The sequence below is a fragment of the Clupea harengus genome, chromosome 18, assembly GCF_900700415.2.
Source record: "Clupea harengus chromosome 18, Ch_v2.0.2, whole genome shotgun sequence".
Lineage (NCBI taxonomy): Eukaryota > Metazoa > Chordata > Actinopteri > Clupeiformes > Clupeidae > Clupea > Clupea harengus.
In genome coordinates this window covers 22,189,677-22,214,676 of record NC_045169.1, presented here as the reverse complement: position 1 = coordinate 22,214,676, position 25,000 = coordinate 22,189,677, and the positions used below count along the sequence as shown (strand labels likewise).

General features: G+C 43.8%; 1 protein-coding gene across 6 annotated transcripts in view; it reads left to right on the top strand.

The window, feature by feature from the left end:
* Positions 1 to 25,000, top strand: part of LOC105903060 (sodium/potassium/calcium exchanger 2) — a 70,680-nt gene that overhangs the window by 26,545 nt on the left and 19,135 nt on the right. For 3 of the 6 annotated variants that reach the window (XM_042710568.1, XM_031584595.2, XM_031584596.2), the window contains exons 3-6: positions 6,585 to 6,626; positions 8,611 to 8,719; positions 12,945 to 12,959; positions 19,944 to 19,994. In XM_042710568.1, coding sequence (XP_042566502.1) covers positions 6,585 to 6,626; positions 8,611 to 8,719; positions 12,945 to 12,959; positions 19,944 to 19,994 — 217 coding nt within the window. The remainder of the gene's footprint in view (positions 1 to 6,584; positions 6,627 to 8,610; positions 8,720 to 12,944; positions 12,960 to 19,943; positions 19,995 to 25,000) is intronic. The other 3 variants (XM_031584597.2, XM_031584598.2, XM_031584599.2) reach the window with 3 other exon arrangements.

The following is a 25,000-nucleotide window of genomic DNA, read 5'->3' as shown; positions in this document are numbered from 1 at the left end:
GTACTACACGCATGTTATGACCTCAGAACTATTCTGCCTTTCTGTTTCTGTGCTGATAGCTTCACACATAAATGGCAGAGGACATTTTTTTTATAGTCAGGATTCAGTTTTGGGGGAAAATTGTTTTTAATTTCTTTTGAATAAGTGAGCGTATAGTAGCTTTAGTATGCCGGTGCATTTTATTTCCTGGTTTGTCAGGCCTTGCTCAGTCAGGCGAACCGGAGTGTCCACACGTCCAGGAATTAGAACCAGATTTCATTTTGTCTCACCAGAGGTTTCGGTCTGTGGCCCTAAAATAAGCAAAAACATACATTGACAGTTGTAGGTATTGATGGTCAAATTTTGCTGCCCCTTCCCCCATAAACCCTACATGCACACACACACACACACACACACACACACACACACACACACCCACACACACACACACACACACACACACACACACACATACACACACACACACACACACACACACACACACACACACACACAAACACACACTTCCGTTCCTCTGCCCCTCAGTTGCACACCTGCCTCTTCAGAACAATGGCGGTGTGATTGATCGAGATGGATTTGGGTGATCTCCTAGTGGCACACAGGAACCTCTACAGGGAAATCAGTGCACTGACAACCGCTGTAATTAGTTCTGCTTGCTGGAAAACTGAAGGGGTTACTAATTATCAAGTGGACGGCTTGAGTTGTTGTGTGTGTGTGTGTGTGTGTTTGTGTGTGTAAGTGAGTGTGTGGGAGGGAGTGTGTGTATGTCACTTATGGAAAATCATTGTTATGTATTTCAGCAAACTCTCATAGCGTTGTGCTGGGGGAATATGAGGGAGGGATGAAATGTGTGTATGCGTGTGTGTGTGTGTGTGTGAAAGAGAGAGAGAGGGAGGATTGGGAGCAAGCAGAAAGTGCACTGTCGTCTGTTGTCTCGAGTTGTGCCAACGCAGCGCCTCTTCTGTGACAGCTCAGAGAAGACGGAGTCGTCAGGACGACGGCAGAACTGCTGCAAACGCACGTGTTGTCGGCTGTCGGCTGTGCCACCCCCAGAACTCCAGAACTTTCTCTGCCCCCCTCCCCTGCAGAACACCCGCCCACCCCTCTCCTGCCCCACCCGGCCCCACACTAACTGTGGGTCAGTGTGTTAGTGTAGAAATGAACCAGAGGCCAATGCGGCGTCTACATGCAGGCGTGTTTATGTAACCAAAGTCAACGTTGTTGGCTAGAAGCTGTGCATGTGTGAATAACAATCATTTAATATAAAAGTAGTGAGACATGTCACATGTGTTGCCTAAGATAACGGAGTATAAGTACATTTCACATGTAAGAGTGAAAAGTACTCTGCATTAAATGTATTCCCATGAGTACAAAAATACTTAAGTTAATGCAACGGAGTTAACAGCTCGTTACTACCCACCTCTGCTTGGAATGAAGGGCTTCACTTTGTGATGTTGTTTTTAGCTACACGAAAACTTTTCTGGCAACAGATGAAGCCTTCAGCTCATGATAAAACGCCCTTTATAAAGTTTCCCCCAGTCTCAATCCGGCTTGTCAAAACAATGCCATCTGTAACGCATTGCTATCTACAGCCAAATTGCGTTGTCAATTAGACTGAGAAGAAATGCACTCCTCTGACTTTAACGCTCAGGGCAATGCTGCGTCTCGGCTGGAATACTAATGGCTCGGGGACAATGACGGATGGCTTCCAATATCAGTCTCTTTCAGGAAGTTTGGCCTGCCCATTGATCATGATGTCTGAAGTCAATTCCCTCCTATTTATTTCTTCCTGGTGATGTTTTTTTTTGTTTCTTTCGCTTTTTTGTCTTTCCTGCATGCCATTTTCTGGCTCACTGTCTGTGTAATGATAAAATATTTATAATGGCTTACAAACAAACAGGCAAACAAACAAACAAACAGGCAAACAAACAAACCAGCAAGCAAATAGAGCACAATCACTAAATGGCCCGACGGCAAACATTGCCAGTAGGAGCTGAGTGAGTCAGTGGCTAAAAGCGGCTTGGACCTGCACGCAGAGGATGCTCGGACCTGCACGCAGAGGATGCTAGGACCTGCACGTATTGGATGCTCGGACCTGAACACAGTGGATGCTGGCAACAAGAAATTGGTACCAAAGCTGTTCAGAGGATGCTGGTACCGCTGTGATGGCCCGTCATGTGACTCAAGAGTTTGTGTGTTTGTGTGACCAGGACCTGGACCTGGTCTCTTCCTTCTCAGTCGTGACTCAACACGGCAACATGGAGGCTGCTTGGCACTTCTCCAGCCTGCTTCTCTGATTTTATTTTCTTGTTTTTCTTTTTTTTCCGTGGGTGAGGCGTTTCCCAGAATCTTCCCATCACTGTGTTATCTAATTCCAAGCTGCAGGAGGCTTACATTAGCACGCTACGCTATGGCCGTACTGAAGGGCAGGGTTTCTGCAGGAAGCTTAGATTAGCACGCTACGCTATGGCCGTACTGAAGGCTACCTGCGTATCTGTCTATCTGACTACCTGCCTGTCCGTCAGTCGGTATGATTCGTCAGAATGTCTGCCTGCGCTGATATCAGGGAGTATAGCCTGTCCCGACCTAATCTCTGACACACACACACACACACACACACACACACACACACACACACAGACACACTCCCTGAGGCAGCTTCTGCTTGCCTTTGAAGATGACACACACATTTTTCTGTGAGAGATTTGTCACTATCCAGTTTCTCTTTTTTATCAACCCTACCAGCCAGTAGGATAAATGTCTGCCTCGCCACGTGTAAACATTCAGAATTTTCTAGACGCTGCCTTGCAGACCTCATGAACAGAGCCTGTGCAGTGGGAACAATTGATTGACAAATGAGAGAGATGCATGATGGGAAATTGTTGACCTTTCAACCTTGGGAGACGGCAGAGGAGAGGAGACAGCTCCTCTCTCCTGGAGGGAGGATGAGGCCCCAGGTCTGTGTGGTTGCTATGGGAATCACGGACGGCAACGAGAACCTTAATGGGATGAATATATTCACTGCATAATCTGAGAGGCCCCGGGTCCCATAATCACCTATTGTGAGGGTCACATCTCAGCCTTTCACTTCTGTAATGAGAGAGGATAGATTGATTCGGAGGGGAGGTTTCTGTGCGGTTTCCTTATTCATTTTTGTTCAGACTAAGGGGTCATTCTCTTCTGCTTAAAGGGATAAAGTAACCCCTTGGTTGAATAGGGACAGATATGCTAAATAGATATTCAAGTTTTACAAAAACCAACCATGATACAGTTTTTTTTTTATGCAGGAAATAAATGAGGCCTTTTTGAGCAATACTGTTCTTCTTAGAATAATAATATAATTGAGAGAGCATGAACAACTTATTAATATGACTAAATATGCTTATGGCAATTTATATGGAAAAATATGGAATTACCTAAAAATCAAACACTACTACTGAAGTCGTCCCAGATTGTAATATTCCATCCTTCTGACTAATCTCATTATCATCATGTCACATGACAACCAAGAAGCAAAGCTGGCCCCGCCCATCTTAAACTCATCTCCCGTTAGGGCTCAGATATCCTTATGCTCACCACTTTCTCTAATCTGGAATACAGTGAGTGACTGAGACAGAGAGAAAGAGAGAGAGACTGAGAGAGAGAGAGAGAGAGAGACAGAATGAGTGAGTGATAGAGAGAGAGAGGGAGAGAGAGAGAGACTGAGACAGAGAGGGAGAGAGAGAGAGAGGGAGAGAGAGAGAGAGAGACTGAGACAGAGAGGGAGAAAGAGAGAGAGAGGGAAAAAACACACCATGAGGGAAGAAGCAGCTAGAGAGGGAAATGTTGAGACACAGAGGGAGGAGAAAACAGTGGGATAAGGAGAGGAAGAAAGAGAGAGAAAGAGAGCAGATAGGGTTACATCAGATCTACTACTGGTGTCTGTGATCTTTAGCTTGTTTATGCAGTGCAGTCCCTGCCATACAGTCGGTCCTTTTTAGTATTCCTTGATGAGGCTCGGGTTCTTTGGACCCACCCTGTCTCGCTGGGCCATTGCCACTGGGTCATGGTGTGTGAAGGAGAGAAGAGAGATAATGAAATGAGAAAGGTGGACAGGGCTGTAGATGGGGAGAGAGGTGTACAGGGCTGTAGATGGGGAGAGAGGTGTATAGGGCTGTAGATGGTGAGCGAGCTGTATAGGGCTGTATCTGTATATGGGGAGGGACGGTAAGAGGCTGGAGAGGATCCAGTACTGGACACATTAAGATGCCAGCGGTCCGTCCTTGGCAGGGAGGCTGGCCTGGTAGACGTCTAGACAGGAAAGGCTCTGGGATCAGGCTATGTTTGGCCTCGATTAATCTCCTTGTTGTAGTTTTACTCAGTCACTTTGGTACATTTCTCAAATCATCCTCAGCATTTTTTTAAAACAGTAAGTGCATTTCTCGAAACAACTTGTACAAATGGCACCACACAATGGATTACAAAATCAAAAGCCTGTAACTCGCTCCAAATGCTTAGTTTATGTCTCAAAAGTCCTGTTTTTAACCAAGACAGTCAAAATAAGTAGTCATGTTGTCATTAGAAAATTATATCCTGGACACAGTGTTGTAGTACTCAAGTTCAGAACTTGGGCTAGTGATTGACTGAGAGAGTGAGAGAGTGACAGTACTCCGACAGTACTCCGAGTCCGACTGAAGACCTGATTTTCAGGACTTGTGACCCGACTTGAACTTGAGCACTGATCACTCAGTGTTGCACTTGGACTCGGACTCAAGCGTTTACTGTATTCGGACTTAAGCGTTTACTGTACGCGGACTCAAGCGTTTACTGTACTCGGACTCAAGCGTTTACTGTATTCGGACTCAAGCGTTTACTGTATTCGGACTCAATCGTTTACTGTATTCGGACTCAAGCGTTTACTCGGAGTCGGAGGTTTTCAGACGAGGTAGGGCTGGGCGATATATCGGTTAATAAAGTGTGCTGGTATATTTTTCAAACGAGCAAGAGACAATACCGATTATACGATATAGTTTGATGTTGCGTTACACAACCGTAAAACTGCCAGTGTTTGCTGCTCTCACCTTCTCTCTCTCAATCTCCACGCAACCCCGCCCCCACTCTCCCTCTGTGTCTGCAGAAGGGGGCATCATAGGGGCCAGTGATGGCCGGGATGTTTCCATGAGTGTAAAGAGTTTTATTATTAAATATTTTGTCTTATATTTATACACCTTGAAACTACTTCAGACCCTTGTCAATAAAGTGAGTAGACACTAAATATATGAAACTGTGGTACTTGCTGATACAGTGTGCCGATAAGAGTACTTTATAATTTGCCTATGCAGGTGTTCTATCAATATGTCCTACCCAACTGTTTACGATAGGCAAGTCTGATAGGGCTGCAAAAAATGGCAGACAGTCATAAAATCCTGCCACCAGTTGTTTCCAGTAGGCAAATCTGATCGGGCAGCAAAAACTGAAAGATCCCCCTTGACCTCAGCCTCGAGTTTAACGTAATGTTGCCATGAAGTGGTTTCGGAGCGTGGTATTGGATAATTCTGATATTCCTAGAGAGAGACTTCCTGGTTGACACACGACTGGTGGAAAGCATTTGCATGCCATGACTGACACAATGAATAGATACCTGGATGTTTTGGGGGTATAGACTAAATAGCAGACAATTGTACTCTTATACAAAAGCATTTGCAAAATGTCCACAAGAGAAGAGAGAAATGGCTGTTATGATGTGCACGAGTGACTAGATGATGTAGAGGTTGATTTAAATTCTGATCTGAGAAATCTGATATCTCGCCAAAGTGACTGAGAAAAACTCTAATCACAAGTGACGGGTGCTTTAATCATAGCATGGCTCACTACCGCTTTGGCTGAACTCTTGGACTGGCTAAGTATGCCTCTCTCTCTCTCTCTCTCTCTCTCCCTCGCTCTCTCTCTGGCATTCTCTCTCTCTCTCTATCTGTGTGTGTGTGTGTATTTTGAGCAAATGAATAATTATGGAGGAGAGAAATGGATATTCTGATGAGGTGTGTGTGTGTGTGTGTGTGTAAGAGAGAGAGGGAGAGCGGGAGAGATAACCTGCGCAAGAGAGAGTGATTCTGTAGGTGTGTTTATCGTAGAGCAGTAGTTTTCTCTGCTGGTTTGGTCTGATTACTGCGCTTCCTCCATGCTGAGTTCTTGCAGTGAGCAGTAGGCCAGAGGCTCAAGACGCATCCCCATGTTGCCTGTAATCTAGTCTGCCTGCTGGGGACGTTTAATTACAAACATGGATGTCAATGTTGCTACTGGCACCACTACTGTATTCTCAACTCGCTCCTGTTCTATTGTATTGTATGTGTTGTGTTTTTTTTTTCAGGATGTTTTTTTTATTTTTTTTCCTTTGTCGTTTATTTGTTGTTGTGTTGAAAAGCTTTTTTTTTGCTTTGTTCGTTTGTAATCCATTCTTCACGTTGTCATGACAACGCAGTCTATTGTCTATGCTGTCTTTTCACCTGTGTTTGGTGTGTTTTACATGTGTGTCTTCTTCTCTCTCTCTCTCTCTCTTTTCTTCCCCTCTTTTTTGTTGTGTTCTTTCTTTTATTTGGTCACCAAAGGCAACAAGCCCAGTGACTCCAGAGGATGAGAACAAGCTATCGGTAGGTCCTGTCTTCCTGTTCTCCCTATCTGTCTGTCTGTCCGTTCTCCTTGTCTGTTTGTTTGTTTGTTTGTTTAAATGTCTTGTGTTGGGCTGTAGTTGGGTAGGTGCTAGAGCTACCAACAACTCTTCCTTTCTTCCTCATCCTCATCCTCATACCCATGCTTTATCCTCCTTCACTCTTTACATAAACCTGAATTTCTTCCCTGTAAGCCACTTAAACCAAACCATGACCTCGCCTAATCCCCCCTCTCCACCATCCCCCCAATACACCCGTGTCGCATGAAGACAGTCATCTGTTGTGTTTCTCGTATTATAAGTACGAAGACCAGAAGAGGACTGTAATCCTCAGGTTGTTTACGGACAGATTGAACACCCTTCTCAGAAACACACAGCTGGCTAATTTGGCTTCCAACATATGAGAGGAGATTTGGGGTTTGGGTGTTTTTCTCCCATTCTGTCATCTCTTTTTTCCCTTTTTTGGGGGGGGGTTCATGTTTGCACGCTGACTCAGACAGTCTGGATTTCTGCTCCATCTTTACACATAGATGCACACACACACACGCACACATAGGCACACACACATAGATGCACACACACACAGAGGCACGCACACATAGGCACACACACATAGATGCACACACACACACACACACACACACACACACACACAGATGCACACACAAACAAACACACACACACAAACACAGATGCACACACACACAGCTGACACCACCAGATTGCAGTGACACGTCGCCATGACGCCCTGCCGCTGCTCACCGAATCCAGACAGCCACTAATGCCTCCCACCCCCCCCCCCCCCCCCTATCCCAGCATGCACTGCTCTACTCAGCATCCTGCTCTCCTCCACGGTCCACAGGCACAACCTTGTGAAGGCTAGAGAGAGGGAGAGATGGAGAGAACGGGAGAATGAGAGAGGAAAAAAGAGTACCACAGTGGAGGAAAGACAGAGAGTGAGTTAGGAGATAGAGATGGAGAATGAAAGAGCAGTAGAGAGGAAGATAGAGACAGTGACAGGAGAGTGAGAGAGGAAAAACGAGTGTGTGTGTCTGTGTGTGTGTGTGTGTGTCTGTGTCCGTGTGTCTGTCTGTGTGTGGTGTGTGTGTCTGTGTGTGTCTGTGTGTATGTGTGTGTGTGTGTGTGTGTGTGTGTGTGGTGTGTGTGTGTGTCTGTGTGTGTGTGTGTGTGTGTGTGTGTGTGTGTGTGAGTGAGTCAGAGGGAGATCGAGGTGGAGAGATGAAGATGATGGAGGAGTTGACATCAGGGCAGAAATGGAAGAAATGACTGGAAGGAGTGAGGGCTCAGTGTCATCATCATGCCTAGTCACCGCAGCTGTGCCAGGGGCTGCTCCCTTGTTTGGGAAGAGCAGTGAAAAAGAAACGCTCACTCACACAGGCAGGGAAGGGAACATGCATGCGCGCACGCTTGCACACAAACGCACGCACCGACAAGTGTACATGCATTTAGTTGCTCTGGTCAGAGTGGTGAGTCATCGACATGTTTGACCTTTTTGCTTTCTCTCAAACATGCCAGCTATCTCACCCATCACCACACTGCTTGGGCATTGCAAAGGTGCAGTGTTTCTGTGCCGTTTTATTATGTTGTCAGCTCCGAATGGTCCACCTCTTCATCTGTCTGCGCCATTTGCATGCCTGCTTTAGGGCAACTGTAAACAGCGCAGGCAGTTCCCTCAAAGGTGGATTTTCACAGTGTCACTTTGCTGTGGGTTTGCGTATTTGATACCTTCACTTTGCAGGTTTTCTGGAAGTGTGAAGAGACCAAATGAGTGTCTATTTCAACATAATGAAACTGACCCATGTGGTAGAGAGTCCATTTTGCTCTCCTAAGGTTTCTCCCTCCCCCCTGGATCCCCAGACTAGTTCCCATATTCCTCTGGCTTCACCCTCCCTGTTTGCTCCAATCAGACCAGAGTATTTGTGACTGACACATCTCCCCTCCCATAGGCAAGGCCTCGGCTCCAGAGAGGAGGAAGTTCCGCCTCCCTGCACAACAGTCTTATGAGGAACAGCATCTTCCAGCTCATGATACACACTCTGGACCCTCTTAGTGAAGGTAAGGTGTGACACACACACACACACACACACACACACACACACACACACACACACACACACACACACACACACACACACACACAGTAAATCAAACATACACACACACACACTGCTGTTCCCTTAATCCCTTCTTAGCCGTAGGATAGCTCAGGTATCTCTCCCTGTGACTTGCCTCAGGTGGGAATAACCTGTGTCTGCTAACACCAAGGTCACGGGTTCAATTCTCGGTGGAGACCTACTCTAATGACATATATACTGTACTGGCACTATCACTTGGGCTAAAATGAGTCAGCTAAATTATCCCAGAACCTAAGTTAGGGTTGGGAATACTGTAGAGCTCTACCTCACATTCACATTGCTCTAGCTTCTCCTGGGCTGCACTTTTAATGTGGGATGATGGATATTCTTCATATATGATATACTGTATTAATTAGGGGTGGGGGAAAAAATCGATTTTTCGATTTCTCTCGATTCTCTCTAGAACGATTCTGTCTCGATTCAGAAAAGTTCATAATCGTTTTTTTTTTTAAAATAAAAAATAAATAAAAAATAATAATATATATATAATAATAATAATATAATAATTCATTTTGTGTTGAAATGCAAGCTGCATCGATTATTGCATTGTTCATAGAAAGTCATAATTGTGACAAGGACACACTTTTTCTCTAATAAAAAAATAGATCTGTTGATTTTCTTTAATTATCAAACACAAAGTAGGAAGTGATTTGAGACTCTGAGTAGCAAACTCAAATGTTTTAAAAATCGAGATGCATCGATAATCGTTTTATCGGTTTAGAATCGATAATCGGTTTAGAATCGAGAATCGGTTTAGAATTGAATCGTTGACCTCTGAATCGGAATCGAATCGAATCGTGAGGTGCCAAGAGATTCCCACCCCTAGTATTAATCATCATCATCATCATCCATGGGTGATGGACGACACAGCAGCTGGGTAGCTGCTCACTGAGATGGTGATAATAATGATGATGATGATGATAATAATAATAGTAAAAGTAATAATATGGTAATATAGTGTAATATCACAACAGGAAGTAGACACCAAACACTGTGAAGTCCATTACCCTGCTCATAGCACGGTTGGTTCACTGCAGTTGGAGGGCTGTGAGCTGTTCAGGCTTCAGCTAGTCTCTGTGGTGGCATTTCTGGAATTCTACTCAAATTGCCCCAAACCAGACACACTGTCATGATTATAAGGTCATGAAAGTTTGATTTTATTACATTATTTTCTTATTTTCCGTCTCGTAGAGGGTATGCTTCATGCTGTTGTTAAAATTTCACATTTGTCACATTTGACAGTTAAGTGTACAAAAATAAGTCAACATCTAGTGCTAATTTTGCTTTTTCGCTGAGCTGAATTTAGAAGTCGTTTCAAGTTGCTTACTTGAGCAGAGATGGAGCTAGCTTAGTTACCTAGAACTAGCAGATGTGATGAGTCATGGTTAACATCAGACAGCTAGCTTAGTTACCTAGAACTAGCAGACATGATGAGTCATGGTTAACATCAGACAGCTAGCTTAGTTACCTAGAACTAGCAGACGTGATGAGTCATGGTTAACATCAGACAGCTAGCTTAGTTACCTAGAACTAGCAGACGTGATGAGTCATGGTTAACATCAGACAGCTAGCTTAGTTACCTAGAACTAGCAGACATGATGAGTCATGGTTAACATCAGACAGCTAGCTTAGTTACCTAGAACTAGCAGACGTGATGAGTCATGGTTAACATCAGACAGCTTCCAGGTTTGTTTCCTTCAGGGGTGAAAACCTGTCGAGCTGTCGTCCATCGCCATGTTCCCATTCTGATGCTTTTTTGGCTTTGTACTCCATCCTTTCTTTTGAAGGATTTGATTTATATTGACTTGAGGTGACGCCCAATCCCTTTCACCAGGTAGACGTGTACTGACTGCTGCTGGTGGAGAGAGAAAGGCTGTGCTGCTGTGCTGGCCTCAAGTGTCACCCTGTTCGGTATTAGATCCTAGAGCAGCTTAAGCCATTCCACGCTCAGAAACAAGCAGTCAGAGACAACCTGGTGATATTGAACAGAAATGGTTGGGATTGGTTGAGAGAGAGAAAGAGAGAGAGGGAGGGAGAGAGAGAGAGAATGTCCTTTAAGTCGGTATAGGTAATATCACAGGGGTGAAATGGAGAGAGAGGAACAAAGAGAGGGAAATATTACAGATGTGAAATGGAGAGAAAAGAGTGAGACAGAAAGAGAGAAATAAGACATAAGTCGTAATCCTTGCCATGGGCTCATTTGAGACACCCAGCCTCCTACTAAATCACAATGACAGGGATTTTGCAAATGGCAAGACGGAAAAATGGAAAAACTGAAGAATGAGGCGTTCTGGTAATCAGCTGCTCAGATGATGTTTGAGGGGGAAGAAAGTGTTTAATAATCTTCTTTGCTGTGGAACAAATCTCTCAATTTTGACAGCCCAGAATTCTCAGCGCTAAAAGATGAGCTTTGTAGAAAAGATTAGCATTATTAAAAATGGAAGCCATATTTCTTTCCTGTGGTTATGGGAGTCAGAGTGAACTAAGCTAAGTTAAGCTAAGTTCTAGCAGTCGTTACATGTGTGCTTCATACTGCTGGAAGACAACATGGCGCTTAAAGGCAAATTACATTAAATGTAAAAAACTACGATTAGCTTTTAACTCACCACACAGTTAGCTGCAGCAGACACCAAGATGGTGAAGTTAATTTAAGAGAAAAGGCAGTCGAGTTTCTAATTCTCTCCAGTAACAGATATCTTTGCTGATTTTATTATGATTATCAATTCAACTATGTGTCCTTAACACATCGTCGGGGAACACTCAAAGACAAAAAGACATTCACATAACACTTGTGATTGGCGGCTAATGAGACACATAGCATGTGTGTGTGGCGTTTATGATTGGGTCTGTCGTGCCTGAGTCAGAGATGTTCTGTGGAACACGCCTTGGGCCTCGCCAGGGATGACTCATCCTCCGGGTGTTCATCAAGCGGCTCTAATTTAAAACGCTCGGCCTACTCCGCTTTCTTATGTATGAAGGACGGTTTTAGCCCGGCGATGAAGACCTCTTTTATTATTCTTGTCTTCATTTGCAGGTGAATAGGCTTGTAAACAACAACTTGCTCACTGTGGTAAAATATTGATGTACTTATGATCAGAATGATGGCACACTGAAAGCAGCAGAACACGTATGTAAGTTGAGTCTATTTAAAGACAGCTGTGGGCAGGCTGCTGGTCAGGAGTAATGAATAAATTAATAACATTGCATAAGAGTCTTCCAAGTAGAACTTGTCCTGAAGCTTCCATATCTAGATAGGGTTTTTTTCTCTTTGAATCTGTTATCATGCCGTACATCTTAAAAATATTCAACAGCATGACAGTTTGATGGATTGGTGTGTGTGTGTGTGTGTGTGTGTGTGTGTGTGTGTGTGTGTGTGTGTGTGTGTGTGTGTGTGTGTATGTGTTCGTCTGCTAATGTTTATTCACAATGTGAACCAAATGTGTTGGTCCTGGAAGCTAAGGCTGAGCTCGGAATGAGAATCACATTCTCCACTAGACTAATCTTTTACCCTGAGCCACTCCGCCCGAGAGAGGAAGAGTTGAGCTATATTGGGGAGGTCCCTGTCATGCATATTTTAGAGGCTTTTAGAAGTAAAGCTGGCCTGAGTTGAATCCTCAGAGAGAATGGTTCGGTGGTGCTGGTCTCACTTGAAAGAGCGGGGCTATGTCGGGACAAGTAAAACGCACTGCGTAGGAAGCACTGCAAAGCCAAACAGATGCCACCGCAAACACTGAAGCGAATGTGCTTGTGTCTTGTGGGTTAAAAATGCTTAGTTCAAATCAACTGAAATAAATGTCTGTGCTGTGCTTAATGTGTAGGCCACCTGGCCTTGTGAGATATGTGTGTGTGTGTGTATGTGTGTGTGTGTGTGTGTGTGTGTGTGTGTTCTATATCCTCTCTCTTGTCTGATAATGTGGAAAATACTCTGAATACTCTGTGTCATACCATATTTCAAACACTTACAAAACATTTTTCTTGACTTTGTTTTTTCTCTTTTTCTTTCTGCCTATCTTCTTTCCTCTTTCTTTCTTTCTTTCTCGGTCCTCCTTCCTTTCTTTGTATCTTTCTCCATCTTTTTGCTGGTCTTTCTTTTTACCTTTTCTTTCCTCTTCTCTCTATATCTTGAACTTTATTCATTTCCCCAGAATTTGCTGACTCTGGTGAGTGGTCTCTATCTCTCTAATTGTCTCTGGCCAAAAGCTGTCCGTTGTCATCACAGCTTTGACGCAGCTTTGTTTGTTTTGTACCGTTTTGTAGCGTTTAGTTTCCCTTCCTTTCTTGTCCTTTCATCAAAGACCCCTATTTGGTTGCCCTAACTTTGCTCTGTGATGTTGACGTGTTTGACGACTTTTCCCAACTACCCGCTCGAAACTCCGCCCTTGTTCCCTGAATCTGGTAGTTTTGATTTGAATGTCTGTGTATTGGAAATCTCCCCAAATCTCCCGTGTTGTTTTCCTTCTCCGTATGGTTTGTGCTGTGCCTACCCTTTGCTGTTGTCCCTGCTGTCTGCTGTATGGTTTCTCTCTAATCCCGTAAGGTACAGTGATATAGTAACAAGCCTGTTTGCACAGTTGCCATGTCCGTGGGTGGTGTCGTCTGAATGTAGGGCGGTCTGTTCTTCCTTGGTCTCAGCAGGCTTCTTGCAAGAACCACTCCTAAGAACACTAAGAACCACTCCTAATACTCTCTTTTTGGGGTGATTTAGGAGAACTTTTTACTTTACATTCACATTTTACATAACCAATTTTTAAAACGTTCAGACTTTGCAAATTTGCTTGCGAATTTGCCACTGTTAGGTGCTTCATACATAATATGATATTACATATTTCATGAATATGAATATGACATCATCGGTTCTTGCATTAGGCCAGCTGATATTTTCTGAATTGTTCTTGTAATCCCATGGACAATTCCCATGAGGATTTCAGGACTTGGCACATGAACCAACTGTGCATTTGTCTAGATGTCTTTTTTTGCTCTGTCTTTGTGTTACTTGTCGTGTAAGTTACTGATGTCGCTGGTACTCTGTGTGGTCACAAGGGTAGTTTGTCAATCACTTAGAATGATAGGAAACCTGAGACACACATGTACAAGTTGTAAAAGATTAACGTTTTTGTATAGTTTTTCCCAACCACCATTTTGTCTCTGATGGCTGTTAAGCTAGTCAGTCTCACCTGTCATATAGTCAGTCACCTGTCATATACTCACCTGTCACCACCGTACATAACAAACCTGTCCCAAATATGGATCAGTGAAAGCGTCCAAACCTTCTCACTGATGAATATGAATTATGAATTAACCTCACGTATATCATTTCTTCTACCCTGGTTCCCAGAATCCATAATGAAGTTTACTTGAGATTCTGGGAAGTTTACGAAAGCTTTTATCCCATTAGATAGGAACTGTTTGATTCCACAATCAATTCGGGGGTGTAAGTTCAACCCAAGTTCGATCGGGGGCCTCTCCCCTCCAAAAAGAAGCACATCCCTGCTTCCCTCACATGTTTTAACCGAGACAGGCTCTAGGCTATTTATCTTTTCCGTCAGAGTTAGAGTGCTCTTTTTATTTATTTATTTATTTATTTTTTCTAAAGTTCTCTCTTAGCACCGAGGGCTTTAAAACAGGACTACTTTAGAGCATCAAATATGGAGCCGAGGAGAGGGCAGCAAGCTGTGCAGGGGCTCATCCTCTCCTGCCCAGGGCTGGAAGCTAATGTGTGTGCGTCCCTCGACGCGGCCTAAAAACAAACCGTCCCGAAGGCAGTCTCAAGGCAGGTTTGGGCACCGCCGTCCCTGTTGTGGGGCCAGTCAGAGCCACCGCGTCTGACAGGGATGACGGGTGACATTTCCCAGAAGTCCCTTCTCAGCGGACGTGCTGACAGCTGACCTCTCACTGTCGGAGTTGTTGTTACGTTAGGAGTTTCTTTCTCAGAACACACGATTGTGTCGTGAGAATTTTATTTTGAATTCCGCTGCGGTGGCGGTCATGTAGTGACGGTCGTATAGTGTTTCTGTTCTACCTTTTTTTTCACAGATTTAATTTAATTTAACTTAGTTTAACGTATCACCAATCCACATGGAGTTTGAAATGGTTGCAGCCCCACATGGCTGATACGGAATAGGTTTGTGTTCCTAGGTGGGGGTTACCAGGGTTTTTCCTGGGTCAAAATGGGTCTTCGGTGCTCCCAAAAAAAAATGTGCGCGCTGCGCGCGCAGTCTGTGTTACCATGTCACCTGGTAGCTTACATTTTACCATTTCATAAATAATGAGGATATGCTTCAGGAAATCATTTTGCTTCCACTTTAGATTCAAATAGATTGACAATAGTCCAAGCCCCATGGTGCTATCATGTATGGTTCAAAGATTATTAAGGTTTACCTCTTTACATATATATGCAAACTACTGAAATGTATATCAATAGAATCTAGAACTAACCAGTGGTCAGAAATGGAACACACAAATTATGAAAATCAAGTTTATCTATTATTACTATTCATTTTTATTATACAAACCTAAATACCATTATTTTAGTTTTTATTATTAAAACTGTCCACAAATATGTTTAATAGTGTGTTTAACTTCTATTGGCCCACCAATGGAGGCTGCGTTGGAAATCAAACTTTTGTCAGCATTTTGAGTGGACATTTCATTTGCATTTGTACAGGTGTCGGGCTGGCCCTCGCAGCGGAACGACAGTTTACAACCGCACCGGTTTATCAATGATAATATTAATTCGAGATGCAACACAAATATATCCGCTCTCCTCCGAACGAGCTGAGCTTTCATTGATAAACCAATGCGGTTGTCTGCCTCTCCCGAGGACCCGCGGTCTACTGGTACTCGTTCAAACGGGTAAACAAATCAAATAATAGCCTACACCTGTGTAGGTCCTCAACATAGCAGATATTGTAATACATTGAAAGCCATGAATACTGAAAATGGAATGTTATGCTCAAAATCACCGCCGACTGATGAAGTCAGGATGCATACGCAAGTTGAGTGATTGGCAGCTGGCCGCTCTGTCCATTCGCGCACCTCACAGTTGCGTATTGTTCAGACAAGAAGACACGCTTATCAACTCGATTACTATTGATCAAAACAGAACGAGGTTTCGGCTGTAGCCTATACTTGAAACATACTATTGAGACCATATTCGAATATGCATTGCACGCGTGATGAAGGCGCATCCCACCACCTTAGCGAAATAATTCATATCTATAAATAACAGCTCACCTTTATTTTTTTAACCAGATTTGTAAACAGGTCGCGATCAATATTTTGCAGTACAATAGGCTACCTTGGTTAAACATCGAATTACGGTAGATGCATGCTAGCATTGCGCTAAATAATTAGACAGCTAACATTAATTAGTGGTGTTAACATAAAGTCAGTTATTGTATATGGCATTAATATTATTCTAAAACACCTTCACTAGTTGTTTTAACCAGATTTGTAAGCAGGTTGTAAACAACACTTTTGAAGTGCCTTGGTTTAAAACAGCTAAAAGCTAGCTACATTAAGTTGCTTGCTCAAATCTCAAATTCAAACCAACGTATTCTCTAAACTGGCAAGCTTGGAGCAGCCTCTTTTCAATGATTGGCTCAGGGGGTGGGAGGTGGGACAAGCTGCTGCCTTGAAGTCGACGGTGAGGGCTCAAAACACCATTAAGCTGAATTGCGCCATGAATGACAGCTTTTGTTTATTTATTTTTTATCGCTGACTTTTTTTGGTGCCTTAGGTGCTCGGGATTTGTTGTAGGCGCTCGGGAAAACGGCTTAGGCGCGCGCCCAAATTTTCTCTATGCAGGAAAAACCCTGGTTACCCTTGGTGCCAGCGCCCCCTGAAGGGGGGTCGGTTCAACGCACTTTATGGGCAATAGCTCGAAAACCTTTTGCCAAAAATGATTATGGCAAGCTGGCAAGCATATTACCCTTGTTCATTACAATTTGTGGAGTAGCGCCACCTAGTGAATTATGTTCAAAGCAAAAATCTAGCACTAGTATCGTGTGATGATTTCATGAAATTTGACACCCTGCATCACTACCACATTCTTTGGAGGCACGCCAATTTTTTTTTTAATGTCGTCCATAGGGGGCGCTGCTACTGACACATCTCAAGAACTAGTTATCTCAAAAACTGCTTAAGCTAAAATTTTGAAATGCTTATACTTGGGTACATATCCACACATCTCCTAAAGTTCCATTTGGCTCACAAACAAAATGGCCGCCAATGGCCAATCAAAATTCAGCAACCAATACATGCATGTGTGTCATGCCAATCTCAATACAATTTTCATAATGGCATATTGAAGCTATTGACCCCATTTAAAACAAATATAAGATGTTTTCCTCTGTTCCTCTACCTTAAAAAATAATTTTGTTTTAAAATCCTCATTTCCTCATTTCAGTCAAATCATTCAGCCTCACTACTTGCACATTCTGCTTGGACCCTGATGATCGCTGCTTGTAGCTACATTTTAAAACGTATTATTATTATGATAGTGTAGACCCCTGTCCTCTTATAAATGTCAATACTTGTATGCCTATATGTAGTATTTACTCTACATTTAGTATTGTTTTCAAAGATATTCAACTAATAATCCTAAATTTTTATATATATATATGCATATTTTTATTTTATTTAGTAAACAAATGCCAAGTACAGTTATACAATGAAGCTCATATTGTTGCTCATATTGTTGCTTATGTATACCTGTACATTTCACAAAATTCTCAAATTTAGAATATATCTGTTATAAAGTCACACTCACCCTCATATTCATTAGACAGGTCCCAAAACCACAGAACGTAACTCACAGGTACTGCTTCACACCCATAGTACTGGCTGTACTGTGTACAGCCGCCAGATCTATAGTATAACTATAGAAACTATAGTTCCTTACATTTTCAATCAGAATAAGATATACAACATACATTTAAGTCTATTGTTGCCAAAAACGTAATCACTTTTTTTTTTGGAATGGAAAATATCTTCTCATTCTCTTACTTTATGCAGCAGTCATATTATGCGCCGCTATGTGGATGTCTTGTTTGTTTTTGAGGACTGAATCATATGTTAGCCTTTTGACACGTTCCCCCTGCTGGGTGACAAATTGGAAGGATTCCTCGAACTGGCATGGCGTTGCGTGTGGGCAGAGATGCCCACGGTGATGCCAGCAGGCTGGGGTCGTACGTCCCTTGGCGTGCGTGTGGTGTGCTGGGCCCCAGAGCAGACGGCGGAGAGTCACCATCTGAGCCTGCGTCACGCTGCCTGTATCGACTCGCTGATAACAAAGTCTGCACGGACGACCCTAAGCCTCGCCAAGGTCGTCTGGCTCCACGACCCCAATGACCTTCGACCCCAGGATATTTCATCTCAGTCAGCCTGCCACACGTCCACTGTTAACACTCTTTGTAACACTAGTGGCCAAATTAAAGCAGAAAGAGTTCAGCTCTCTCAATGTTTTTGACTTTTCGATGGCGTAACTTCCATAGATGCAGTTGTCGCTTGTCTGCAGGCGAGTCACCGCATCACTCACGCCTCATAAGAGCCCCACCCCTGCCCCCCACCCCGTGATGTATTCCCAAACACCGGGGGGCAGTTAGGCTATTTATGAATCTCAGTCCAGTCCTACCCCCCCCCCCCCCCCTCCCCCTCTACTCCCCCTAGGGCCTTTACAACTCCCTGGCAAAAAAATCATTTGATAAATTATCGGGGGCCCGGTCTGTCTTACGCAAAGGCAGCCCTTTTCCTGGTGCGGTGGATCAATGTTAAAAGCTTTGTGCTCACACACACACACACACACACACACACACACACACACACACACACACACACACACACACACACACACACACACACACAGGGCAGAGTGGACGTAGGCCCCTGGCCAGCGCAGGGAAAACAAGCCGGGAAGGTCAGCAGCCAAGGGCACCAGACCCCAGCATCACCAGACCTCGTGTCAAATGGCAAACAGACGTTTCGTTTGTGCGTGGTGTTTTCTCTCCATAACACGTTGAATGTGTGTTACGTGCCACACGATGTTCAGTAATCCAGGCAAAGTCATTATTAGGTCATTGTTTTGTTTTTGTTTTTCTGTCATAGTTAAATCGTTAACCTTTGGGTAACACTTAGATCCCCATGATCCCCTACAACTCCTTTCCTTTTAAAACATCATCATTGATGTTTGCTGTACTTTAACGTTTCATTAAGGATATATAAAGAGGGTGTGTTGGAATGTTGTTTTTAATGCTTGCTTGCATTGCATTTGTCTTTTTGCCATCGGCTCTTGTTTATAGTGTAGTGTGCTGTATAACTGAACAGTTGCTAATATTAGAACATCTGAAGGCTACTGTGTTTTGCACTTATGATGGTGTTATCTTGGATGAGAGATGTTTGTTGTCCTCTTTTACCCACCCCTGTTTACATGTGTGTGTGCTTGTGTGTGTGTGTGTGTGGTGTGTGTGTGTATGTTTGTGTGTGTGTCTGTGTGTGTGTGTGTGTGTTTGTATATGTCTGTGTGTTCGTGCATGTTTGTTTGTATGTATGTATGTATGTATGTATTTGTGTGTGTGTGTTTGTGTATGTTTGCGTGTGTGTGTGTGTTTGTTTGTGTGTGTGTGTGTTTATATATGTGTGTGTGTGTGTTTGTGTATGTTTGCATGTGTGTGTGTGTGTTTGTGTGTGTATGTGTGTGTGTGTGTTTGTATATGTGTGTGTGTGTGTGTTCGTGTATGTTTGTATATGTATGTGTGTGTGTGTGTGTCTGTTTGTGTGTGTATCTGTGTGTTTGTTTGTGTATGTTTGTGTGTGTGTGTGTGTATGTTTGTGTGTATATGTGTATGTTTTTATGTGTGTGTGTGTGTGTGTGTGTTAATGTGTATGTTTTTAGGTGTGTGTGTGTGTGTGTGTGTGTGTGTGTGTGTGTATGTATGTGTGTGTGTGTGTGTGTGTGTATGTTTGTATGTGTGTGTGTGTGTTCATATATGTTTGTGTGTGTGTGTGTGTGTGTGCAAATGTGTGTGTATTTGTGTGTGTGCATAGACTGAGGACCCTGATACGTCTCGCTCCTCAGTTCCTCCTTGCTTTTACCCTCCTTTGTGTCTCTGTGCTCTTACGCTTGTCTCTCACTGTGATATTTGTAGAGCTTGGAACATATGGCAAGCTAAAATACTATCACTCAATGAACGAGGAAGGTAAGATGTTCTCCATCAGATTCTATGGGTCACCTTTTCCTTTGTCATGCCCCTCCTCTTTTGGGTTGTTTTTTTTCATTCACTCTGTTGTGTTTGTTGCGTTGTTGTTGTGTTGTTTTCATATATTTTTCCATGTACGTATCAGTGACTTATTTATTCATTTATATATTTTTTTTTACCCAACTTTAAATTCTCTCAGTGAGATTTCACTGGCATAAGTGTGTGTGTGTGTTTGTGTGTGTGTGTGTGTGTGTGTGTGTGTGTGATTTCACTGGCATAAGTGCAAATCGTGGTGGCCATCTTCACTGTATTGTCTCTAATTTGATGTTAAGTTGTTTTCTGAACTTTGGACCGTTGAAAGTGAAGGTGTTAAGTTTGTTTTGGTGTTCTGCGTGAGGAGCGCTGCCTGCTTGCTTTGTGTGTTTCTTATATGGTGTTATAATGTGCTGTGCTGAAGTTTCAGCGTTGTGTTGTTTATTGGAGTGATTGTGCCTCTGTTTGTGTGCACTTATCTTTAAAAAACAAATGCAATTTATTTTATGTACAGTAATCTCTCTTGGGCAAGAACTTACTGATAAGAATAACAGTTTTATCGGTGTCTGGGGTAACCACTTCATCCAGCTAAATTTCCCTATTCCTGACTCTATGGAGAAAGAGATGTGTGTGTGTGTGTGTGTCTGTGTGTGTGTGTGTGTGTGTGTGTCGTTGCAGCCTGATTCGTTGTATTTCAGGATAGCAAGCAAGTGCAACTTCATTGAAATAAGCCTGGATGTTCTTTTCAGCATTTATCAAAGGGGACAACAACAAAAAAAACATCTTCCTCAATCTTTCTATTATCAAATAGTTTTAAGCCACATTTCTAGGACCACACGTCATTGTACCAGAGAATAATATGTCTTGTCTTTGTGTCATATACCCTAGTCCCTATTACGTATCATTGTTTATTATCATTTCTTTCAACACGTATGGTTTCTTTCAATAAAAACACACACATTTCATGTACATCTATATGTTATCTACAAAATATGCACTATTCATATACCTGTTCATCATTCATTTATTAACAATGTATTTTAAAAGGTCTAGTGGGTTATAAATCACCTCCAGCATTTACTCTGAGTCGGAGATGGGTGTAGAAAATGAAACCACTTCCTGTAATTTGGTCTAGCCAGAGATGAGAGGATTCAGTCGAGTAGAAAGCACTTCCTCTGTCTTCCTCGTGGCTGGAGTCAGAGATGATAAAGTTTCTGATATTCTTGCCTCTGACCCCAAACACTGTGAGCTGCTGGTGGGGATGCTTCTCCTATGGGAGGTGGCATTTGCCATCAAATGGCCCAGTTTCAGGTTTCATCTGGATTGCCTGTATCACACCACAGAGGACACTGAAGGTCAATCCTGCTGCTGGTCACAAGGTCGTCTTCTCTCTCTCTTTCTCTCTCTCTCTCTCCCTCTCTCTTTCTCTCTCCCTCTCTCTTTCTCTCTCTCGCTCTCACTCTCTTGCTCTCTCACGTCTCCCAGTTTCTCTCTCTTTTCATCTCCGATCTCTCTTTCTTGGCTTTCTTTTCTTTACTTTCTTTCTTTATTTCTCTCTAATAGTTTTTCTCTCTCAGCCTCTCTCTATCAGTCTCTCCCTCTTTTGTCTCTCTCTCTCTCTCTCCCTCTCTCTCTCTTTACCACTCTTTCTACTTGCTTTTACCTTTTTCTAGCAGCTTGTTATTGTCTTTCTTCATCATGTCTCTGTCTTTATCTCTCATTTCTTCTTCATCATATCTTCTCTCTATCTCTCTCTTTTCCTCTCTCTATCCCTCTTTTCCCCTCTCTGTCTCTCTTTTCCTCTCTCTATCTCTCTTTTCCCCTCTCTGTCACTTTCTTTTCCTCTCTATCTTTCTTTTTCTCTCTCTATCTCTCTTTTCCCCTCTCTGTCTCTCTCTTTTCCTCTCTATCTCTCTCTTTTCCTCTCCGCACTCTGAACCCCCAGGGCTTGTCTGCGATAACACAGACACACACACACACTCACACACACACACACACACACACACACACACACACACACACACACACACACACACACACACACACACACACACACACACACACAGCAGAAGGGCCTGCAGAATCATCCCCTCTCTTACTCTCCTGACTGACTGTAAATTGTTTACATGGAAGGTTGAGGCAGCCACGAACACAAACACTCTTACCTGTTTACCCTCAGAAATACACACACACACACTACACACTGAGGCAGCAGAACATCCAGTACACACACAACTCCTTTGGCACACCATGTTTGCATTCTGCGTCATTACATCTTGTTATATACACACACACACACACACACCTGCACACACACACACACACACACACACACACACACACACACACACACACACACACACACACACACACACACACACATCAGCCTCCCTACACCATGTTTGCACGCACATACACACGCACACTCACACATATCTGGCTGGTGGAGCCGGCTGCGTCTGACAGCGTTGCTGCGCTCTCTCCAGCGTGCATGAAGCAGTGACGTGGACACACACAGAAACACACACACACACACACACACACACACACACACACACACACTCTCTCCAGCGTGCGTGAAGCAGTGACGTGGACACACACACACACACACACACACACTCTCTCTCTCTCCAGCGTGCGTGAAGCTGTGACGTGGACACACACACTCTCACACACACAGACACACACACACACACACACACACACACACACTCTCTCCAGCGTGCATGAAGCTGTGACGTGGACACACTCACACACACACACACACACACACACACACACACTCTCTACAGCGTGTGTGAAGCAGTGACGTGGACACACACACACACACACACACACACACACACACTCTCTCTCTCTCCAGCGTGCGTGAAGCTGTGACGTGGACACACACACTCTCACACACACAGACACACACACACACACACACACACACACACACTCTCTCCAGCGTGCATGAAGCTGTGACGTGGACACACTCACACACACTCACACACACACACACACACACACACACACACACACACACACACACACTCTCTCTCCAGCGTGCATGAAGCAGTGACGTGGACACACACAGCGCTAACGTCATGGCTGTTTTGGGGCAAGAAAGCGATGATGACTCACTCCCCTTGGCTTACACAACAGCTGCCTCCATCAGGGGAGAGGAGGGAGAGGGGGGGAAGGAGAGGGAGGGATGAAGAGAGAGAGAGGGGAGGGAGAGGGAGGGATGAAGAGAGAGAGGGAGGGAGGGATGAAGAGAGAGAGAGAGAGGGAGGGAGGGAGGGATGAAGAGAGAAAGGAAAATAAGCAAGAAAGAAAGACGCTAATGGGATAATAACAACTTCGTCTTTGAAAGTGCGCATTAATGTGTGTGTGTGTGTGTGTGTGTGTGAGAGAGAGAGAGAGACAGAGAGTGCACTGCACACAAAAGTGCATGTTCCTCTCTATTCCTGTGTTGGGCCATCACCACAGCTAATAGGCTTATGCATCTGAATGGAGCAGAAAAGCGTCAGAGCTCACTTGTGTGTTTCCCCCTGCACTAGAATGAGCTCAAAGGGCCCGAGCTCTTTATTTAGCTCCGTCTCCTCATCTCAATCTATCATATGCATCATTCTCTTCCTCCTCCTCCTCCTCCTCCTCCTCCACCCCCTCCTCCTCTTCATCATCCTCTGTCACATAACATCCAGTGACATCACGGTGGATGTTATGTGCCAGGGGTTTCCAGTGTGGATGGAACTCTGCCACTGGTCCTAGAAGTGTGCAGTGTGGAAGGATAGCACAGGATGTTACCTGTCTGTCCTGTTTTTGTAACTGTGAAACTGTGAGGTTTGAGTCATTATGCGATGTACTGCCCTCCTGATAAACACACATATTGAAATGTAAAAATAACTTACACACATTAGGATGTCAGTAGCCTCAGCAGAGTCTTATGCTGCCATAGTGTTTCCTCTAGGTGTGTGTGTGTGTGTGTGTGTGTGTGTGTGTGTGTGTGTGTGTGTGTGTGTGTGTGTGTGTGTGTGAGAGAGAGAGAGAGAGAGAGAGAGAGAGAGAGAGCAAGACTACACTCGTCTGCAGGTGAGCAAGGTGTGATTTGCACCCACAGCAGATTTAGAGGACATTTGTCAGTGAGGTTCAATTGGGAACATCCATCACACACGCACACACACTCACACACAGACAGACAGGCACACACACACACACACACACATAAACACAAACAGACGCATACACACATCGATGCACATTCACATTCACATGCACATCCATACCCACACTCACACACACACAAACACACACACACACACTCACTCACTCACTCACACACACACTCACTCACTCACTTACACACAAGCTAACTGCAACCACACTCATGCAAATATGTGTGTGCACACGTGTAAATACTCACATTTTCACACACACACACACACACACACACACACACACACACACACACACACAAAGTGACTTTGCAGATGACCTTAGGATGCGTGCCTTGAAGGTGAACCAGAGAAGGTTGTGTGATTCATATCAGCATGACAGAATATATTAGAGCAAGAAGACAGGAGAGAGAGAGAGAGATTAAAGAGAGGAGAAAAGATGGAGAGATGGAGAAAGAGAAAGGAGGGAGAGAGGAGAAAATATGGAGAGATAGAGAAAGAGGAAGGAGAGAGAGGAGAAAAGATGGAGAGGTATAGAAAGAGGAAGGAGAGAGAGGAGAAAAGATGGAGAGAGAGAAAGGAGAGAGAGAGTGAGTGAGTGAAAAAGTGACACAGCCACAGCATTGTGATGCAGATATAAATAGATTAAGATGAAGAGAGAAAGGGATAGAGAAAGATGGAGAAAGAGAGGAAGAGATATGAGACTGAAAAAGGGACAAAGGGACGGAGACAGGTGAACGGAGAGAGAGAAAAAAGACTGATACAGATGGATGAGCGAAAGTGTGAGTGATTGTCTAACCTAATCATTTCAGT